The sequence below is a fragment of the Fundulus heteroclitus genome, unplaced genomic scaffold, assembly GCF_011125445.2.
Source record: "Fundulus heteroclitus isolate FHET01 unplaced genomic scaffold, MU-UCD_Fhet_4.1 scaffold_41, whole genome shotgun sequence".
Classification (NCBI taxonomy): Eukaryota; Metazoa; Chordata; class Actinopteri; order Cyprinodontiformes; family Fundulidae; genus Fundulus; species Fundulus heteroclitus.
This window is the reverse complement of record NW_023396824.1, coordinates 2,857,416-2,881,062: the sequence shown is the minus strand read 5'-3', so window position 1 is coordinate 2,881,062 and position 23,647 is coordinate 2,857,416. Positions and strand designations below refer to the sequence as shown.

Below are 23,647 nucleotides of genomic sequence, written 5' to 3'. Positions count from 1 at the left end.
CTCAGCGTCATGTCCGGATCAAAGGAGGAGCCGCGGCGCGCGTCCGGCGACTGGTGCCGGTTCTTCTGGGACCCGCGCACGCACGAGCTTCTGGGCCGCACGGCCACGAGCTGGGGTGAGTGCGCGAGACCGTGCGTGGGCGCGTGGGCGCGTAACCTTCAGATGGAGCAGCTGGACCGGCGGTTCTGATCCAGACCGGCTGCTTGTTGCTGCAGCGATGAAGGCTGCAGGGCCCTCCTCTTCATCAGCGCTTATTGAGCCTCGGTGACGTCAGCTGATTGGCTGATAGTGTCTGGATGATGATTGGCTGATAGTGTCTGAGTGATGACTGGTTGATGTAATTCTGAATAGTTCTGTCTGGTTCTCCCGGCCCAACTGGATCAGGTTCTTCAGAAAGTTTCTCTGAAAGTTCTGACAAACAGAACCAATGACATCAGCAGAAGTTGCTGTTCTGCTCAGAAACAGAAGTGGTTCTGTCGGACCTCCTCTACGCTTCTCATCGTGGGCATCCTGCCCACCATCAGAACCGGTAACAGGTTCGGCCCGGTTACAGGTGACCTGGAGATCCTCAGTCTGAGAAGTTCTGTTTACATTTCTGGTCCAGAATTTTCTTCACAAAAGGAATCTATTGGGTTGGAGTGAAGCAGAACCAGAACAGATGTTCTACGGGTCGGTGGAACATCCTGAACAGAACTCCGGTCCATCACAGGACAGCAGAGACGGGTCAAATGTTCTGTAGAACCGCTGGAGTATTTAGCTTTAGGGTAAAAGCTGGTACCAGGTCTAGATCCGGTTCTGATTCTACAGAATTTATCATCAATCTCCTTCATGGTTGTCCAGTGGATCAGGTTCCAGACACTCACAAACAGAACAAACAGAACCCGGTTCAGACTCATCATGATACCGGTTCTGGGTCAGCGATGTTCTCAGCCCAATAAAGACCCAGAGGATTCAGAACAGGTTCTGGTTCCCCTGTTCCTGATATGACTTGGAGAAAACTAGAACTTGGTTTCAGATGTCCAGATGACCAAAGTTCTGATGGACTCAGCAGTCTGGCCTCAGATGGCCTCAGATGGTCTAACCCTAACTGGTACCGGTTACATGCTTAGACTTAGACAACTTTATTTGTCATTATGTATGCACAGAGTGCGCACAGAACAAAATTTCATTGCATACAGCTTGTAAATTACAGTATAAGGTGCAGCAGTGAAATGTAGACAATGCAGGAGAAAGAGACAGTGTGCGATCACAGTGTACAGGAGAGTATTTTTAAAACCATTTGTATGTGCAGAACTGATTGTGCAAAGGGCATTTGTGCAAGAATGCATTTAGAAACTAAGAGTTCTGCAGCATTTGTAATGCTAGATGTAGATGCAATGATGCAAATGTGCAAATATGCAAATGTTGTGCAGAGTTTATAGTTTATACTTCAGCAGTTCAACAGTCTGATGGCAGCAGGGAAAAAGCTTTTGCAGAACCTGATGGACCTGCAGCGGATGCTGCAGAACCTCTTCCCAGAGGGCAGCAGGGAGAACAGTCCATGGTGGTGGTGGGGGGGGGGGGGGTCTCTGATGATGTTACGGGACACACAGCGCTGAGATGAAATGTCTTTGATGGAGGGAAGAGGAGCCCCGATGATCCCTTCTGCTGTCCTCACCACTCTCCTCACGTTCTTCCAGTGGGAGGCACTGCAGCCTCCACACCACACAGAGAGACAGCTGGTCAGAATGCTCTCTATGGTGCTTCTGTAGAAGGTCGTGAGGATGGGCGGGGGCAGGTGGGCTCTCCTCATCCTCTGCATGAAGTACAAGCACTTCTGTGTCCTCTTCTCCAGTGACGTGGTGTTCACAGTCCAGGTGAGGATGTTCGTGATGTGCACCCCCAGGAACTTGGTGCTGCTGACCACCTCCACAGCTGAGCTGTTGATGAGCAGTGGAGCTTGGTGAGGCCGGTTCTTCCTGAAGTCGACGATGATCTCCTTCGTCTTCTCCACGTTCAGGATCAGGCTGTTGTCTCTGCACCAACCCACCAGCTGCTCCACCTCCTCTCTGTAGTCCTGGTCGTTGTCGTCTCTGATCAGGCCCACCACCGTTGTGTCGTCTGCAAACTTCACGATGTGATTGGTGGTGAACCTGGGGACGCAGTCATGAGTCATCAGAGTGAACAGCAGGGGGCTCAGGACGCAGCCCTGAGGGGAGCCCGTGCTGAGGGTGATGACATCAGAGGTGTTCTGATGACCTGGACTGACTGAGGTCTGTTGGTTAGGAAGTCTAGCAGCCAGTTGAAGAGGTGTGCTGAAGCCCAGATGCTCCAGTTTTCCCACCAGATGCTGTGGGATGATGGTGTTGAACGCTGAACTGAAGTCCAGGAACAGCATCCACACGTGCGTGTTCTTCTTCTCCAGGTGTGCCAGGCTCAGGTGAAGAGCAGAGGAGATGGCGTCCTCAGTGGAGCGGTTCCGTCGGTAGGCAAACTGGAACGGGTCGAGTGTTGGGGGGAGACTGGAGACGATGTGTTCCTTTACCAGCCTTTCAAAGCACTTCATCATGATGGGAGTCAGTGCAACAGGCCGGTAGTCGTTGAAACAGGTGACTTGAGGTTTCTTTAGCACCGGAATGATGGAGGCAGACTTGAAGCATGCTGGCACTGTGACTTGCTCCAGCGAGGTGTTAATAATGTCTGTGAGGACACCAGCTAGCTGACCTGCACACTCCTTGAACACCCGCCCAGGTATGTTGTCGGGGCCTGGGGCCTTCCGCGGGTTGACTCTCCTCAGAGTCTTCCACACGTCGGCGGTGTCAAGGCAGAGGACCTCCTCTTCCTGATGGGGAACAGCTTTCACTGCTGGAGTGCTGTTTAGTGCCTCAAACCTCCCAAAGAAGTTATTTAGTCCATTGAGGAAGTCAGCATCAACTTCACCCACCAGGGGGGGGGGGCGTGTTGTATTCAGTGATAGCCCGTATGCCTTTCCACATGCTCCTGGTGTTGCTGCCGTCATGGAAAAGCTCCTGGATTTTCTGACTGTGGTTCTGCTTCACTAGCCTGATGGCACGGTTCAGGTTATGCTGGTTGGCATCATGAGGAAAAAACAAACAGAATGACAAATTCTGACATAGGTACTCGGGTTAAAGCTTGGGTCCAATCAACGGACCACTGAGCCTGACCAGAACCGCTGTTCATGATTAGAACCACTGAGCCAGATCAGAACCACTTCTGGATCGAACCGTTGAGAGCAGAGAAACATTTCTGTCCAGCCAGATTCCCAGATACCGTCATTGGGTGTTGAACCAGCATCTCTGCTGCCTGAAGGCACTCAGGCACTGACTCTTAGCAGACAGAGACCCGCGGCTGCCAGCAGCTGGTACTGCTGGTACCAGATTCAGGTTCTGCTGGGTGATGGACCCTGTGATGACGTCCTAACGGACCAGGTTGTTTATTTAATTCTCTAATTATTTTAAAATATTAGAATAAAATGTTTTCAAATGTAAATGTCCTTGTTTAGATTATGTTACATCAGAGCTGCTACATGGAACATTTACAGTATTTTATTTAGATTTAACTATGAGCTCGGCAGGCTCTGCACTTTGGACCAGAACCTGAACACAGTGGACCCACGCAGAACCAGACCATTATGTTTAATTCTGCTAAATAATTAGATTTATGTTTATGATCTGATGTTACCTTTATGATATAGTGAAAGCAGGTTTGTTCTGCTGCTGGACAGCAGATAATAATAATAATAAGTATTATTATTATTATTATTTATTTTATACAGAAATCTGTTTGTTTTTCATCATGGGCCAGATCAGAATCATGATCAGAAATACTTTAACAATCCCAGAGGGAAATTACTGTTCCAGTACAACCGCCATCACATACATCACAAACATTTCAGGGGGAGACGATTTACTGAGGCCTTGCTGCCAAGGACACCGCCTTACACGGTGCCCACAGGGCGCTGCCATTACTCTGTGGAAAGATAGAGGCAACAATAGGAAGGAGGAATGGCGCCGATGTCTGGCAGACTGGGCCACGCAGCTATGGCGCTAGCATAGCTCACCACCGTCAGGGTGTAAATATGAGGCTCTTTGGGGTCTTCAGACTAGTTAAAGCTGTTCTACTACAAGCCATTAATGTTTAGGGCAGCTACCTGTCACAATGCTCAGGTGTTTGGTTATTTATTAGTGCTTAAGTTCCTTAATTTCAGTTAGAGTTTGGTTTGTTTGCCCTTCTAATTTCCCCCCAATTCTGATTCTACAGAATTTATCATCAATCTTTTCCAGCTGCATGTATTTCAGTTGATTATCTCACACCTGTGTTATATCCAGTTTGATTATTGTCCAGCATATTGTTAGTTATACTATAATAATCTCATAATACTCATCCTCAGTAATCGAGTCAAGCAGTTTGTAACATTCCTGAAGTTCACTAGATTAAAGTTATTTACCTCGTTTAGTGACTCTGCATCACCTTCGCTGCTCCGTTGGTCCTCGACCCCCATAAATCATGATAGAGACCATTTTTACACTGAGACTCTGGTGCTGCGTCATGTCAAGGACTACCTGTTCTGACCTTTGACCTAGAAGAGTCAGAGTTCACCTGAAGCTCATGTAAAATAAGCACATTTAATGCTTTTAAGACATTTTAAATCTATAAACATTCTGATTAAAATGAAGAGCAAAAATAAAAATGTTAGCTGCAGCTCCCTGTGGGTTTTGCTGTTTTTAGATCAGGCTGATGGGCCACATATGGCCCTTAGTGGCTTCCTGGAGCCCCTGGTGTCCCCTGGTCTGGTCAGTTTATTATCCAGTCATCATCAGGGTCCAGGACATCTTTGATCCCTGGAACCTTCCCTGCTAATTCTCCTTCGCAGGCCTCCCAGCAGCGCTGCATCCACATTACGAGCATCACTGTGGTGTTTACCGCAGCATCAGGGTGACGCCTCACACCTGGTCACCATCATCTGCAGCCCTGTGGTCCACCCAGGGTAACCCTACACCAGGACCAGGAGGCTGATGGTAGAAACCCTCATCAGATGATGGGTGGACCTTAATTTAGGGTTTAAACTGGATTATGGACATTTTTGTTCAGGTGAAAATGATGTTAGCACGCGTTATAAATGAGGTCCCAGGATGTTATTAGTGAAGACCCCATGTCTTCCTGTAGGGGGGGGGGTTCTCTCTGCAGATGTTCTCCTGACTCTACGTGTTCTTCTCTGAGGTTCATGGCTGAAGGTCCCAGCTAACTGATCATCTGGTTAGAGGATCAAACTGATCTAATGATCAGCAAGAGGACAGGACTTCAGGTTCCCCCCCCCCCCCCCTGCACTGGTAACCCCCCCCCCCCCCCCGTCCTTGTCCCCTCCCCCTCCACTCAGCCTGAATGTGGGTCATCATGAGGATCAGAGTCCAACACAAGAGGATTATAGACGGATGACAGCTGGAGGGGGGGGGGGTGATGTATTGGAGGTCTGGCTGACGCTGTGCTGTCTCCTCAGGTCTCATCCTGCTCTTCTACCTGATCTTCTACCTGTTCCTGGCTGGAATGTTTGCTTTCACCATGTACATCATGCTGCTCACCCTGGATGACTACAAGCCCACCTGGCAGGACCGGCTGGCCACCCCAGGTGAGCTAACCCCCCCCCCCCCCCAGGTTATGGAGCTGCTGTAACCGGGTCTGGACGTCTCCTTCTGCTGAGTCTTCTATGGATGAATCGTTGGTAGCAGGCTCACCTGGACAAGAGGAACCCAGGTGTTCTGGGCCTGCCAGTCCACCTGGAACACACCTGTAGCCAAGCTCCACCCACTCAGTCAGGCTACTCAGCTGGACCTGTTATTATCTGCGGTTCTCAGTGACGGAGCCAGGATGTTTTATATGGGTGGGGGGAATGGTAATGCTACCCCCCCCCCCCCCCCCCCACACACACACACACAAAAGGGTGTTCGATAGACGGACAACTGATAAAGGTTATCAAACCAGTTCCAGTTAGGAAAACGACCAACTTCACCATCACAAGTACCTTTAAAACAAAGTAGTGCATCAGTTAAAGTTATTTCTTAATAATTATAAATAAATAAAAAAGTTCCCTTACCCCGAGACCATTAAGTTACATTTACTGCATAAAAAAGAGGAATTCATGACTTAACATTCTCTAATAAACGTCTCTCTGGTTAAACTGCAGCGAGCCGCCTGTACACAGTTCCACTCAGTCATGTTTAGAACTCACAAATAAAGTTACAGATCTAATTAGGAAATAAATATTTCTGTCTTCAGTCCAAACTTCAACTATTATCTATTCCAAGTCAGCAAGCCAACTTGTGAATACCTGACCAACCTTATATTCCTCACAACAAAACCAGGAGTGATTACATAGGGAGGGCATAATCCAAAAACTTAATTTGTTAGAAAGAAATCCACTAAAACATGCGTAGAGCAGAGATGTCTCTGACTCCATCCTCCATGTCTCTGACTCCATCCTCCATGTCTCTGACTCCATCCTCCATGTCTCTGACTCCATCCTCCATGTTTCTGACTCCATCCTCCATGTCTCTGACTCCATCCTCCATGTCTCTGACTCCATCCTCCATGTCTCTGACTCCATCCTCCATGTTTCTGACTCCATCCTCCATGTTTCTGACTCTATCCTCCATGATTCTGACTCCATCCTCCATGTTTCTGACTCCATCCTCCGTGTCTTTGACTCCATCCTCCATGTCTCTGACTCCATCCTCCATGATTCTGACTCCATCCTCCATGTTTCTGACTCCATCCTCCATGTTTCTGACTCCATCCTCCATGTTTCTGACTCCATCCTCCATGTCTCTGACTCCATCCTCCATGTTTCTGACTCCATCCTCCACGTCTCTGACTCCATCCTCCATGTTTCTGACTCCATCCTCCGTGTCTCTGACTCCATCCTCCATGTCTCTGACTCCATCCTCCATGTTTCTGACTCCGTCCTCCATGTCTCTGACTCCATCCTCCATGTTTCTGACTCCATCCTCCATGTTTCTGACTCCATCCTCCATGTTCCATCCTCCATGTCTCTGACTCCATCCTCCATGTTTCTGACTCCATCCTCCATGTTCCATCCTCCATGTCTCTGACTCCATCCTCCATGATTCTGACTCCATCCTCCATGTTTCTGACTCCATCCTCCGTGTCTTTGACTCCATCCTCCGTGTCTTTGACTCCATCCTCCATGTCTCTGACTCCATCCTCCATGTCTCTGACTCCATCCTCCATGTCTCTGACTCCATCCTCCATGTTTCTGACTCCATCCTCCATGTCTCTGACTCCATCCTCCATGATTCTGACTCCATCCTCCATGTTTCTGACTCCATCCTCCGTGTCTTTGACTCCATCCTCCATGTCTCTGACTCCATCCTCCATGATTCTGACTCCATCCTCCATGTTTCTGACTCCATCCTCCGTGTCTTTGACTCCATCCTCCGTGTCTTTGACTCCATCCTCCATGTCTCTGACTCCATCCTCCATGTCTCTGACTCCATCCTCCATGTCTCTGACTCCATCCTCCATGTTTCTGACTCCATCCTCCATGTCTCTGACTCCATCCTCCATGATTCTGACTCCATCCTCCATGTTTCTGACTCCATCCTCCGTGTCTTTGACTCCATCCTCCATGTCTCTGACTCCATCCTCCATGATTCTGACTCCATCCTCCATGTTTCTGACTCCGTCCTCCATGTTTCTGACTCCATCCTCCATGTCTCTGACTCCATCCTCCATGTCTCTGACTCCATCCTCCATGTTTCTGACTCCATCCTCCATGTTTCTGACTCCATCCTCCATGTTCCATCCTCCATGTCTCTGACTCCATCCTCCATGTCTCTGACTCCATCCTCCATGATTCTGACTCCATCCTCCATGTTTCTGACTCCATCCTCCGTGTCTTTGACTCCATCCTCCATGTCTCTGACTCCATCCTCCATGTTTCTGACTCCATCCTCCATGTCTCTGACTCCATCCTCCATGTCTCTGACTCCATCCTCCATGTTTCTGACTCCATCCTCCATGTTTCTGACTCCATCCTCCATGTTCCATCCTCCATGTCTCTGACTCCATCCTCCATGTCTCTGACTCCATCCTCCATGATTCTGACTCCATCCTCCATGTCTCTGACTCCATCCTCCGTGTTTCTGACTCCATCCTCCATGTCTCTGACTCCATCCTCCACGTCTCTGACTCCATCCTCCATGTTTCTGACTCCATCCTCCATGTCTCTGACTCCATGCTCCATGATTCTGACTCCATCCTCCATGTTTCTGACTCCATCCTCCATGTCTCTGACTCCATCCTCCATGTCTCTGACTCCATCCTCCATGTCTCTGACTCCATCCTCCATGTTTCTGACTCCATCCTCCATGTCTCTGACTCCATCCTCCACGTCTCTGACTCCATCCTCCATGTCTCTGACTCCATCCTCCATGTCTCTGACTCCATCCTCCATGTCTCTGACTCCATCCTCCATGTCTCTGACTCCATCCTCCATGTCTCTGACTCCATCCTCCATGTTTCTGACTCCATCCTCCATGTCTCTGACTCCATGCTCCATGATTCTGACTCCATCCTCCATGTTTCCGTCACTAATGACGTCAGAGTTAAAGGCTGGAATCAGCCCAGCAGCTAAATCTTCTTTCCTCCCTGATAGAGTTCTGCTGACCCAGTAAAGGTCAAGGAGCAGGAACTACGATCTAGGATCCCCAGCTAGGAGCTAGGAGCAGCAGCTAGGAGCTAGGAGCAGGAACTAGGAGAAGGAGTTAGGAACAGAAGCAAAGCTACAAGCTTTTATTAGAACATTTGAGATGCAGCCTGTGTTTTACTTTGCCACGTGTCTAACTTCCTGCCCGACTCATGAGTTTCCCATCAGATTGATGGCAGCTTCAACAAAAACAGGCCCCTGGTCTAGCTTGGTCAGACAGACAGAGATGCCTGTCTGACCACTCAGCGTACTCACTTCAGCGTATTCTAATTCCTACAGATGTCATAGGACCCAATTTTCCTTCAGGTCAGATGCCAAATCAGATTGTTTTGGCCTTAACCCAGAGCATGCATTCAGATATTATTTAGTGATTATATGTTCTAAATGGTCTACTAATCACAAAGACAATTCACTTATTCAGTGTTGCGGTATCTAATTCAGTGAAAGAGGGAGTTGTGCATCCAGGAACGTTTGCAAGATGTACCACTTCATGTGACCGTGCAGGATCAATGAGCCGCATACTAATCGTTTCTCTTTAAATGTTTCTTTTTAATGAGCTTCAGTCTGTGATTAGTTCTCCAACCACGGGTTGGTTCTCTTTAACGAGCGTCCTACTGATTGGTTCTCTTTAATGACCTTCATACTAATTGGTTCTCTTTAACACGCTTCCCACTGATTGGTTCTCTTTAACACGCTTCCCACTGGTTCTATTTAACGAGCTTCCCAGTGACTTGTTCTCTTTAACAAACATCCTACTGATTGGTTCTCTTTGACGAGCTTCCCACCGATTGGTTCTCTTTAACAAACTTTCTACTGATTGGTTCTCTTTGACGAGCTTCCCACTGATTGGTTCTCTTTGACGAGCTTCATACTGATTGGTTCTCTTCTACAAGCTTCCTACTGATTGGTTCTCTTCTACAAGCTTCCTACTGATTGGTTCTCTTTGACGAGCTTCATACTGATTGGTTCTCTTCTACAAGCTTCCTACTGATTGGTTCTCTTTGACAAGCTTCCCACTGATTGGTTCTCTTTGATGAGCTTCCTATTGATTTGTTCTCTATGACAAGCTTCCCACTGATTGGTTCTCTTTAACAAACTTCCCACTGATTGGTTCTCTTTGACGAGCTTCCCACTGATTGGTTCTCTTTAACAAACTTCCTACTGACTGGTTCTCTTCAAAGAGCTTCCCACTGATTGGTTCTCTTTGACGAGCTTCCCACTGATTGGTTCTCTTTGAGGAGCTTCATACTGATTGGTTCTCTTTGACAAGCGTCCTACTGATTGGTTCTCTTTGAGGAGCTTCATACTGATTGGTTCTCTTTAACAAACTTCCTAGTGATTGGTTCTCTTTACCAAACTTTCTACTGATTGGTTCTCTTTGACGAGCTTCCCACTGATTGGTTCTCTTTAACAAACTTCCTACTGACTGGTTCTCTTCAAAGAGCTTCCCACTGATTGGTTCTCTGTAACGAGCTTCCCACTGGTCAGTTCTGTTTAACTGTCGTCCTGCTATGATTGGGTACTCAGCATTCTCCTTGTGTTCCAGGGATGATGATCCGTCCTAAAGGAGACCAGCTGGAGATCCGGTATTCTGTGGCAGACACTGAGAGCTGGGACGGCTTCGTCCAGAACCTCAACACCTTCCTGTCTGGTATGGTGCTCCTCAGCCCATCAGTTAGAAAGATGTTTCACCTGGATTAGAAGTCGTTTAACAAACATCACAATCTGTCTGTCTGTTTTTAACTGAGGCCTCTGTCTTCACCTGATCACTGCCACCTGCCCTGTCTACCTGTCCTACCTGTCTAACCTGGCCTTTCTCACATGTTTCCACCTGTCTAACCTGCCCTGTCCTACCTATTTCTACTTATCTTGCATGTCCTACCTATTTCCACCTGTCTAACCTGTTTCCACCCATCTTACCTGTGCTTTTCTAACTGTGTCCAGTGTACAACGACAGCTACCAGGTGCAGCTGAACGATGACTGCCCTCCTGATCAGTATTTCATCCAGGAGGACAGTGGAGAGGTAAACTGAACCATTCCCAGTAACACCTGTTGATCTGAGTATAAGGGGAGGAGTGAGCTGTGCTATAATCTACCTGCTGGTGAAGACTCTGTCATCCAGGTCACGATAAACCCAGAAAAGGGTTAAAAAAGAAAACAACTGGACTTTTATTCTGAAGCCAAAGATGTTTCGCTCCCAAACTTCCTCAGTTCAAAATGATATCAATGATGTCATCTGCCTTCGTTGGTGCTGGACGGTTTGATGTTCTGTTCATCTGGTTGTCTCCATCATCCACACAGCACGCAGAAGTTAGAGATCCACTAAAGCATCAGATTCTTCTGATCGCTGTTTACTGACTGTTGATCTGTCAGTCCTGGAAGCAGCTGCCAGCAGGATGAGGATCTGCTCTGGGTTTCACTTTTAGATAAGTTAAGGGTCAGGGTTAGGCAGAAAGCAGTTAGTATGGAGACAACAGTTAACTCAGGGACACTAAGGATCTGTGTTGGGGGTAACGCGTTATAAGTAACGCGTTATAAGTAACGCGTTACCTGCGAGTAGAATTAGAAATATTTAAAGAAGGCATATGGACAATATTAAACCATGAGAAACAATGCCGTTGCTGCTGAAAACCGCAAGAGAAAATTGTTGAAAAAGTCAATGCATCGCCGATATGAAAGATATGTGATGGAGAATTAAAGTTGTTTTCACCACACTTCACTGTTCAACACAAAAGGGGGAGTATGTGTGTGTGTGTGTGTGTGTGTGTGGGGGGTGCATTGAATGGACATGGCAGCAAAAAAATTGTAAAAAAAATAAATAAAAAGGCCAGAAACGAAAAAGGTAATGCAATAGTTACTTTTACTGGTAACTAGTTACTTTTATAGTGGAGTAACTAGTAACTATAACTAATTACTTTTTCCAAGTAACGTGCCCAACACTGCTAAGGACTCAGAGGCTGACATAGATTCTACATCATGGACTGATTAGGGGGAAATGGGTTAGCGTGTTAGCTTGGTCAAGTCCAGAACATGGTGAGATATTCTCCACCAATGTCATACGGTTCACCCCCTTTCATGGGGGGTTCTATATAACGATTACATAAGTGATGATCAGGGCTCTCCCAGCTTCTGGTACTGTCCAGAACTGAAGCTGTAAACAATCCTCTGGCTTGTTAGATTAAATATGTTAAAGAATAGAGAGGTCTACAACAGAGTGGAACACTATTTCAGGGTAAAGGACCTGGGAGAACCTGGTATATTCTACACAGATGCATCACTTGTATTAATAATCAGCATCAGGGCTATCAGACTGACCCTGGTGGCAAACATGGACTCCACTTTCATCGTAGAAAGTTCTGATCTTTAAAATTAATCTAACTTTATTCTCACTGTGAACTGCCCTGAGGCTGAAACAAACACTGAAATGTTCTGAAGTTCTGCCCAAAGCCAATAGAAAGCAGGTTCTGATGTGATGTTGATGAAGGAGTTCTTCAGCCAGTTTGATCTGTGGACTGAGCTGCTGAGGGGGAACCAGTCACTGTGTTTGATGTTGGAGTTATTCTGTTTCATTTTACTCTAAAACATCAATACTTTTCTGATAACTAATTCTGTTCATACAGTTAATCAATAGCCATGATGTTAGATTAGATTAGATTAAACTTTATTGTCATTACACAGGCACAGGTACAAGGCAACAAAAGGCAGTTTAGGTCTAACCAGAAGTGCAATAGCAGCAAGTGCAGGATAAACAATGGTTCCATAAGTACAGGACATGGGTTATTACTGAATAAAATGAGCTGTAAATGAGCATTAAATTACAAAAATATCTGAAAAACTGAATATTTGAACTCAGCCATGATAGATCCAAAGAAAACAAGCTAATGTGGGGGGGGGGGGGGGGGGGGGGGGGGGCAGAAATGGGCAGTGCACAGGAGTACGGGTAGTACCGGCCAAATTAACACTTTACTGGTTCATTGTTCTATTTAAAGCCTACAAGGACAATACTGTCACACAATGATGTTATCCTCAGGTGACCCTCAGGTGACCCGCGTCCAACCACACGGCGGCGCTCCACTCAGTCAGTCTGGTACCAGATCTTTGATGTCCTGAGATCTGAATCCAATGTGTCGTCTCGTTGTCTAAACTACTGTAAAAAAAAAACTACGGGATCCAGATACCTCTGACCTCACTGACTCCTCCCCTCTCTGTCTCACCTGTCTGTGCCTACAGGTGAGGAACAATCCCAAACGGTCGTGTCAGTTCAACCGGACCATGCTGGGGGACTGTTCAGGGATGGTGGACCGTTCCTATGGGTACAGCAAAGCTCAGCCCTGCGTCCTGATAAAACTGAACCGGGTAGGTTACCTGCTGACCCACCACGCTCTGAACACCTGTGACCACAGCAGGTACGGCGTATAACAACAGGAAGCAGTGGACCTAACTGTGAACTGAGCCTGGCTGGACCCGTTACAAGGTTAACTAGCTGAATGGGTCCACAGTGGTTCTGTTCAGGATGATTTTACAAATAAATTTTAACTCTGACTGCTTTGGAAAAATAACACAGAAGGTGGTCTAGCTGGATCTCATCAACCCTTCAGGTAGGGACCCATCAGCCTGAACATTAAGAGTCTATTCATGTTGGCCGTTCACTGAGCCTGGTTCTGGTTCTGCTGGAGGTTCTCCTCCCTGTTAAAGGGGAGTTTTCCTCTCCACTGTGGCTTCATGCATGCTCAGTATGAGGGATTGCTGCAAAGCCATCAACAATGCAGACGACTGTCCACTGTGGCTCTACGCTCTTTCAGGAGGAGTGAAATGATTGTGTATTTCTTTGTATAAACTGGATCTGTTGTGAAATTGGCACCAAGTTCAGTGAAAACATAGACTAACCCTTTTAAACAAACAGCAGCAATTCTTCAGAATTGGGTTCTGTTGGTTCCTCTAGAGACCACCAATATGTCTGTAAAAGCCAGAGATATTTGGGCGATTCAGCGGAGCATTTCATGACAGTACACCTTCTGGTGGGGGCGCTGCATCAGACTGAAGCCTATCCTCTACCTGTGTGTGTCCAGGTGATCGGGATGTTACCTGGGAAGGACGGACAGTCTCCTTATGTCAGCTGTGGAGCCAAGGTCTGACTGAGCCGTTTCTGTTCATCTGCCTCTGAGTCCATCTGTCTGGGTCTGAACCCGTGTGTCTCCATGTATCCATGTGTGTCCTCTGTGTCTTCAAAGTGGGGAACGATGAGTGGGTGAGACCTCTAGAAGACAGAGCATGCTAACCAGCAGAGAAACAACTGTAGAACTATATTAGAACCTCAGTCTGTAGAACCTCATCACACTTTTTATTCTGTATTAATACAGATCAGGCAGAACATAATGACCACCTGGTTAATAGTGTGTCTGTTCTTCTTGAGCTGTTTAATCAGCCAGTATGGCCTCCATGTACAGAACATCCTGCAGGTACACGAATGGACAGATTTATGTAAACACCTCAGACGCTGATAGAGGTCATGGGGGAAAACGAGAGGTTCTTATTATCAGCAGCAAAGGGTTAGGGTTGGGGGGGGTCGTAGCCGAGTGGTTAGAGCAGCTTGCACTCAGAGAAGGATGCAAGTACCCGGTTCAATCCCCACTGCCTGCACTCTGGGTCCCTGAGCAAGACCCTTAACCCCAGATTGGTCCCCGGGCGCCGCACATGGCAGCCCACTGCTCCCCAAGGTGATGGGTTAAAAGCAGAGAACACATTTAGTTGTAATGTATGTTTCAATGACAATAAAGATGATATTATTATTACTATTACAAAGCTTAGGAAGGTGAGATCTGCCAGGATAACGTTCACCTGGATGGCAGGACTCCAGGTTCATTCAGCAGTGGGAGGACCCATAACCTGTAAGCTGGTGGTCATCGTTTTATGGCTGATCAGTGTACGTTCAGTAAATAACTTATTTGAGGGCAATGACAACTGATCACACCTACTGATGAGTGGAAACTCTAATTTTAGCACAATGTATAACAGCCCCAGTGTTTTCAGCCACTTCAGTCATGTGGAAAATTTCAACAGGTGTGAATAATTTTTCACGCCACTATTCTAATAATTATATTTTCCAACAATTTGGTAGAATCCAAACATATCTATGTTTAAATTAAGTTTGTAATTTCTGAAGTAAATTAGATTAGTAAATAGATTTAAGTGAGTTATTGTGAGCACCAATGCAGGAAAACACTGTGAGCTCCAGTTTTGGGAAATTCAAAATACTCTTCTGAAAAATAAAGAAACAGGTCTAATAACAGGTCTAGTAATGGTTTAATAACAGTTAAAATCACCCTTAATAACAGGTTTAATAAGAGGTCTAGTAACAGATCTAATAAAATGTTTAAGAACAGGGTTACTAACAGGTTTAATAACTGGTCTAAAAGATCTAACAATTATAGGTCTAAACGGTTTAATAACAGCTTTAATGAGGGTTTAATAACAGGAAATAACAATCTTACTAACAAGTTTAATAACGGGTTTAATAACAGGTTTCTTAAAAGGTTTACTAACGTGTTTACCAACCTGTCTAACAGGTCTAATAACAGGTTTAATAATGGGTTTAATAACAGATAATAACAGGTTTAATAACGGTTCACTTACAGGTTTAATAACGGGTCTAACATTTCTATTAACAGGTTTAATTATAGGTCTAATAACAGGTATATTAGGAGGTTTAATAACAGGTATATCACCAGTATAATTACAGGTCTAATAACAGATCTAATAACAGGTTTAATAACAGTTTAATTACAGGTCTAATAACAGGTTTACTAACAGATTTAATAACTGGTCTAACAGATCTAATAACAGGTATTAACAGGTATATTACCAGTTTAATTACATGTCTAACAACATATCTACTAACGGGTCTAATAACAGGTCTAATAACATAATAACGGGTTTACTAACAGGTTTAATAACGGGTCTAACGGATCCAATAACAGGTTTAATTATGGGTTTAATAACATATCTAATAACAGGTTTAATTACGGGTCTAATAACAGGTCTAATAACGGGTCTAATAATGGGTTTAATAACAGGTTTAATAACAAGTCTAATAACGGGTCTAATAACGGGTCTAATAACAGGTTTACTAACAGGTTTAATAACGGGTCTAACGGATCCCATAACAGGTTTAAATATGGGTCTAATAACATATCTAATAACGAGTCTAATAACAGGTCTAATAACATAATAACGGGTCTACTAACAGGTTTAATAACGGGTCTAATGGATCCAATAACAGGTTTAATAATGGGTCTAATAACATATCTAATAACAGGTTTAATAACATATCTAATAACAGGTTTAATTACGGGTCTAATAACAGGTCTAATAACGGGTCTAATAACAGGTTTAATAACAAGTCTAATAACGGGTCTAATAACAGGTCTAATAACGGGTCTAATAACAGGTTTACTAACAGGTTTAATAACGGGTCTAACGGATCCAATAACAGGTTTAAATATGGGTCTAATAACATATCTAATAACGAGTCTAATAACAGGTCTAATAACATAATAACGGGTTTACTAACAGGTTTAATAACGGGTCTAATGGATCCAATAACAGGTTTAATTATGGGTCTAATAACATATCTAATAACTGGTCTAATAACAGCTCTAATAACATAATAACGGGTTCACTAACAGGTTTAATAATGGGTCTAATAACATATCTAATAACAGGTTTAATAACATATCTAATAACAGGTTTAATAACGGGTCTAACGGATCCAATAACAGGTTTAATTATGGGTCTAATAACATATCTAATAACGGGTCTAATAACAGGTCTAATAACATAATAACGGGTTTACTAACAGGTTTAATAACGGGTCTAACGGATCCAATAACAGGTTTAATTATGGGTCTAATAACATATCTAATAACTGGTCTAATAACAGCTCTAATAACATAATAACGGGTTCACTAACAGGTTTAATAATGGGTCTAATAACATATCTAATAACAGGTTTAATAACATATCTAATAACAGGTTTAATTACGGGTCTAATAACGGGTCTAATAACAGGTTTACTAACAGGTTTAATAACGGGTCTAATAACATAATAACAGGTTTACTAACAGGTTTAATAACGGGTCTAACGGATCCAATAACAGGTTTAAATATGGGTTTAATAACATATCTAATAACAGGTTTAATAACGGGTCTAACAGATCTAATAACAGGTATTAACAGGTATATTACCAGTTTAATTACATGTCTAACAACATATCTACTAACGGGTCTAATAACAGGTCTAATAACAGGTTTACTAAAAGGTTTAATAACGGGTCTAATAAAATAATAACGGGTTTACTAACAGGTTTAATAACGGGTCTAACGGATCCAATAACAGGTTTAATTATGGGTCTAATAACATATCTAATAATAGGTTTAATAACGGGTCTAATGGATCCAATAACAGGTTTAATTATGGGTCTAATAACATATCTAATAACATAATAATGGGTTTGTCTCTGTGTGCAGAAGGAGGACAGTGAAAAGATGGGACCTCTGGCTTATTTCCCTGTTAATGGAACCTTTAACCTCATGTACTACCCGTACTACGGGAAGAAGGCTCAGGTACGTGAGAGTATGCATGAAGTACTCAGTGTACTTTGAAAAGCTGAGGGAAATCCCTCTGTGTAACGTATTCAGGTACAACATAGTTAACTGGCCCCTGTATTCATTTACAGCCAGAACTCAGTAGAGACTGGAGTTGTTAGCCAGTAAACCTCTTGGTCTAAAAATCAGAAAATACTTAAATTGTTTCTGTTTTCTTCTGGTCTATTCAAGGTTTATATTTTTAATATAATGTAGATTATCATCAGTTCTGGTCGTCTGGACCCACTAACCTACATGTTTAGGTGTGTCTCAGCTCGGCCACACCAGAATCAAATGATTGCATCAGTTCCTCAGCAGCCATCAAGAGCTGCAGATTCCTCTTCATCACCAATTTATTAAAGACAGGTGTGGAGGCAGGAAAACACCTAAAACATGCAGGACAGCGGGTCCAGAGGACCAGAGTTTAAAACCACTGCTCTAGCAGATGGTGTTCCTCAGGGTTGTGTAACTGGACCTGTTCTATTCTGATTCTATTCTCATTTTTAAACCCCCGGAGCTCTGGATTATTGGGATGCATCACTTTGAATTTATATTTATTTTCTAACAAAACTGCTCAGTAGAATTGTTTCACTCAGACTACAAACTTTATAGTGAACTTTTGATAAATCAGTCAAACTCAAGATTTCTTTAAAGAATTTGCTCAGTCAGCACCAGGCCTGTTCTGCTGAGTTTGTCCTCCATTATTGTTTAAAGGGAGATTTATGATGCTGGTTTTATGCAGTGCTGAGGTTGATGCACCACACCTACTGTTGTCCTGCACGGCCGGCTTTATTCCTGAAAACTCACAGCTGTGATGGATCACCGTCCCTGCCTGTGATCTGGGAATGACCAGAGGAAACTCAGATTTAGCTTGTTTTTGAAGATTTAGAGTGGAAAGGTTTTGTGACCAAAGACTTAAGACTTTGACTTAGACAACTTTATTTGTCATTTTGTATGTACAGAGTGCGTACAGAACGAAATTTCGTTTGCATACAGCTTGAAAAATCACAGTAAATTGCAGTAAATTACAGGATAATGTGCAGCGGTGATTTATGTAAACAACTGAAATGTAAACAATGCAGGAGAAATAGACAGTGTGTGATTTCACGGTGTACAGGTGAGTATTATTAAAACCGTGTAATATACGAATGTGGTAGTCCATTTTTGTGGCTTCAGCAGTTCAACAGTCTGATGGCTCCAGACATTGTCACAACCCCTCAGCTTGAACCTGAGCTCAGCTGAAGTTTAGATTTCAGTTTCATTTCCTGTTCTATGCAAGCTGTCAGAGTTCAGATCATGTCAGCTGACCTGTTTCTGTTTTCTGTCTCTGATTTCAGACTCTTATTTAAAGATGAACTGAGTTTCTTTTTTAAATCACTTTGGATCAGATTTTATTTCATTTAAGAATCTCCCTTTTGTTTTCTGGTGTTTGCTGCTTTTAACTACATCAGTGTAAACTGTGGGTTTGGAAGAGGTTGTTAATGAATGAACCGCTCTCAGCCAACTGTGTGGTACCACAGATCCTTATGTTCCTGAATCACTGCTACAGATCCAGTAGATCCATGTTTACAGGTGGATAATAGATTATAACCTGAGTGGTGAATCAGTGACGCTAACAGCTGATTTCCTCTGTATGTTAGGTGAACTACACTCAGCCCCTGGTGGCCGTGAAGTTCCTGAACGCCTCTCTGAACACTGACATCAGCGTGGAGTGTAAGGTGGTGTCTAACACTCTGCTGGCTGGCAGTGAAAGGGACAAGTTTGCTGGACGGGTTTCCTTCAAACTGAGGATCAACGACCAATAAACTCAGAGATGCACAACGACCTGCTGGAGCTGCAGAACCAATCACTTCACCTGGATCATCACCGATTTCTCTTCTAGAGCCCCAAACTGACTAGCTGTTTATCTGCCAACTACATGAAACTTTCACCTACCAGATCAGTGATGCATTCACTGATCAGATGTGTGAAATATTCACTGACCAGATCCGTGATGCATTAACTGACCCCATCTGTGATGCATATAATGACCAGATCTGTGAAACATTCACCTACCAGATCAGTGATGCATTCACTGGTCATATCTGTGATGCATTCACTGACCAGATCTGTGATGCATTCACTGACCAGATCTGTGAAACGTTCACTGACCAGATCAGTGATGCATTCACTGACCAGATCTGTGATGCATTCACTGACCAGATCTGTGAAACATTCACTGGTCATATCTGTGATGCATTCACTGACCAGATCTGTGATGCATTCACTGACCAGATCTGTGATGCATTCACTGACCAGATCTGTGAAACGTTCACTGACCAGATCAGTGATGCATTCACTGACCAGATCTGTGATGCATTCACTGACCAGATCTGTGATGCATTCACTGACCAGATCTGTGAAACATTCACTGACCAGATCAGTGATGCATTTACTGACCAGATCTGTGAAACGTTCACTGACCAGATCCGTGAAAGGTTCACTGACGAGATCAGTGATGCATTCACTGACCATATTCGTGATGCATTCACTGACCAGATCCGTGAAAGGTTCACTGACGAGATCAGTGATGCATTCACTGACCATATTCGTGATGCATTCACTGACCAGATCTGTGAAACTTTCCCCTACCAGATCAGTGACGCATTCACTGACCAGATCTGTGAAATATTCACTGACCAGATCCGTGATGCGTTCACTGACCAGATCTGGGAAACATTCACCGATCAGATCTGTGATGCATTCACTGACCATATTCGTGATGCATTCACTGACCAGATCTGTGATGCAATAACTGATCATATCTGTGATGCATTCACTGGTCATATCTGTGACACGTTCACTGACCAGATCTGTGAAACGTTCACTGACCAGATCCGTGATGCATTCACTGACCATATTTGTGATGCGTTCACTGACCAGATCTGTGATGCAATAACTGATCATATCTGTGATGCATTCACTGACCAGATCCGTGATGCATTCACTGACCAGATACGTGATGCATTCACTGACCAGATCTGTGATGCATTCACTGACCAGATCTGTGATGCAATAACTGATCATATCTGTGATGCATTCACTGACCAGATCTGTGACACGTTCACTGACCAGATCTGTGAAACGTTCACTGACCAGATCCGTGATGCATTCACTGACCATATTTGTGATGCGTTCACTGACCAGATCCGTGATGCATTCACTGACCAGATTTGTGAAACGTTCAACGACCAGATCAGTGATGCATTTACTGACCAGATCTGTGAAATGTTCACTGACCAGATCCGTGATGCATTCAGTGACCATATTTGTGATGCATTCACTGATCAGATCCGTGATGCATTTACTGACCAGATCTGTGATGCATTCACTGACCAGATCCGTGATGCATTCACTGACCAGATCTGTGAAACGTTCACTGACCAGATCCGTGATGCATTCACTGTCCAGATCTGTGATGCATTCAATGTCCAGATCTGTGATGCATTCACTGACCAGATCTGTGATGCATTCACTGACTAGATCTGTGACGCATTCACTGACCAGATCTGTGAAACATTCACCGATCAGATCTGTGACGCATTCACTGACCAGATCAGTGATGCATTCACTGACCAGATCTGTGATGCATTCACTAACTACGTCTGTGATGCATTCTCTGACCATATTCGTTATGCATTCACTGACCATATCAGTGGTTGACAGGGTTAAGAAGGAACAGACCAATGAGAATGCACAAACACTGTGATGTCACTGCCACTGCAAACCAATCAGACAACGTGATATCCAGGTGTTGAATAAACTGCATGAATTAAACCAAATTATTTAACAGACATCTCACACATTATAAACCTCATTTTATTTATACACAATCTTAATTTATTTGTATCTGTTAATGTTTTTGACTATTTATTTAAATCCTATTTATTGAGACTTGTTAACATTACTGCAGTTAAACTTCCTACAATCAGATCAGAAACTGGTTCAGGCTGAGATTAAACTGAATTATATGTAGAATTTAAGCCAGAATAGAGCAAAGCATCAAAATAATCTAAAATGTTTAACTCAGAAACAGTTCAGTCATGTTAAAATAAACGGGAGCAGTTCTCACATTAAATGGCCTGTATAGAGCTTTATCAAATCCAAAGGAACCAGTAAAAGCGCTTTAGACTACGTACATTCACACCCTGACGGTGGTGAGCTACATCGTAGCTGAATAAAACCACGAGGCTCTGATCACTCAGGTTAAGCCTGCCTTTATTTCTTATCCTGGATATCTAAATTCTGCTTGTGAGAAACAACCCTCAGTTCATCGATCTAAACAGAATAGTTTGTAAACCAAATCATTCTCATGGAAGTAAACTAAATAAGAAAGCAGGTGATCTCTGGTTCAGTCTGAACAGAAACAAATTAGAAATCAGAATAAAGCCGAGCTTTGCTTTAAATTTGCTGCTCTTAAGCTTCTGCCTCCTCCTTCATTGTCATTCTAGTAAATTAATGAACAACCAATCAGATTCCTGCTTCAGTAACTATGGCAACAGAACATTCAACATATCCTAATCTAGTCTCTTTGTTTTCACTGTGGGTGCAGCTTGTTAGTTAATTAGATAATCAATTAGGCAGTAAAGAGTTAGCTTAGATAACGAGTCAAAGAGTAATTGCCATTTATTGTATTTTGTTTACTGTGTTTGTTTACGTTGTTTTTGTTTAGCATCAGCACCGCGGGGCTGAACGTGGCACCAACACCTTCTGTTGTCCCACCTGGACACGCCCTCTTTACCTGCACTATCACCAACTGTCTTCCTTTAAGGACCAGCCAATCAGATGGCCCTACTGTGTGATGTCATTGCTGTAACCTGTTTGTGATTGGTTGAATTATCCCGCCTGAAAATGTTCCTCTGTTTGTTACACAATAAAAAAATAAAGATAATGAAGAAAACCAGGCACTGTCTCTGTGGTCAGCCTATCCTGAGTAGAACACAGAAACCCTGAGTAGATCTACTGCCCTCTGTCGCTCTGAGTACATTTTCCTGAATTGACTTTTCGGGGCAGGGGTCTCTTTCTGTATATCTTTGTATTTGCAGCAATATTGCATATTCTAAAAATTAAACAACAGAAATACATTAAAAAAATACATTCTTTTTAGTTTTTTTAATATCAAAAATGTTTCCCAGTTGTGGTTAGGGAAATAAAAATATATAAACCATTTCTTAAAGTACATAAACCCCCAGCTATAAACACATATAGGAGTACAGAAACATATTTGATTTAGAATTTTTTTTTAAGTTTGATTTTTTTTTAATTCAATTCAATTCAATTTTATTTATATAGCGCCAATTCATGAAACATGTCATCTCGAGGCACTTTACAAAGTCAAAATCCATCATATTATACAGATTGGGTCAGATTATACACATTGGTCAAAAATGTCCTATATAAGGAAACCAGTTGATTGCATCAAAGTCCCGACAAGCAGCATTCACTCCTGGGGAACCGTAGAGCCACAGGAAGAGTCATCTGCATTGTCCATGGCTTTGCTGCAATCCCTCATACTGAGCAAGCATGAAGCGACAGTGGGAAGAAAAACTCCCCATTAACGGGAATGAAAACCTCCAGCAGAACCGGGCTCAGTATGAACGGTCATCTGCCTCGACCCACTGGGGTTACAGAAGACAGAACAGAGACACAACAAGAGAGACAAAAAAGCACAGAAGCACACATTGATCTAGTAATCTGTTCTACATTAGATGGTAGTAGCGGGTGAGCCGTCTTCTCTGGATGATGTCATAGTTAACAGAACGCCAGACCAGGTGTACCTACTATGAAGAGAAAAGAGAGAGAACAGAAAGTTAAAGCAGAAATGAAGACACGTAAGGCATAATTGAAGAACAGTAGAACTCTATAGATTGAGAAAATTAGACCCTGATGTCCTCCAGCAGCCTAAGCCTATAGCAGCACAACTATAGAGGTAGCTCAGGGTAACATGAGCCACTCTGACTAGAAGCTTTGTCACAAAGGAAAGTTTTAAGATTAGTCTTAAAAGTAGACGGGGTGTCTGCCTCACGGACCAAAACTGGGAGTTGGTTCCACAGGAGAGGAGCCTGATAGCTAAAGGATCTGCCTCCCATTCTACTTTTAGAGACTCTAGGAACCACCAGCAGACCTGCAGTCTGAGAGCGAAGTGCTCTGTTAGGAACATACGGGGTAATCAGAGCTCTGATATATGATGGAGCTTGATTATTAAGGGCTTTATACGTTAGAAGAAGAATTTTAAATTCTAT

At 43.7% G+C, this 23,647-nt stretch overlaps 1 protein-coding gene and 1 long non-coding RNA gene across 4 annotated transcripts; both read left to right on the top strand.

Annotated features, from left to right (window-relative positions):
• Positions 1-9: 9 nt before the first annotated feature.
• LOC118556311 (sodium/potassium-transporting ATPase subunit beta-2-like) lies at positions 10-21,137 on the top strand. Its single transcript, XM_036131119.1, has 8 exons — positions 10-115; positions 5,498-5,626; positions 10,269-10,373; positions 10,667-10,746; positions 12,954-13,079; positions 13,793-13,852; positions 17,250-17,345; positions 19,007-21,137. The coding sequence occupies exons 1-8, from the start codon at positions 10-12 to the stop codon at positions 19,169-19,171; spliced, it is 867 nt and encodes a 288-aa protein (XP_035987012.1). The 3' UTR covers positions 19,172-21,137.
• LOC118560233 lies at positions 14,449-17,240 on the top strand. 3 transcript variants are annotated; one of them, XR_004929190.1, is made up of 3 exons: positions 14,449-15,301; positions 15,336-16,295; positions 16,469-17,240. It is a non-coding gene; the product is annotated as an uncharacterized LOC118560233 (long non-coding RNA). The 3 variants fall into 3 exon arrangements; XR_004929191.1 differs by having other exon boundaries at positions 14,449-16,295; positions 16,469-16,581; positions 16,916-17,240; XR_004929189.1 differs by having other exon boundaries at positions 14,449-16,295; positions 16,469-16,790; positions 16,835-17,240.
• Positions 21,138-23,647: the final 2,510 nt, after the last annotated feature.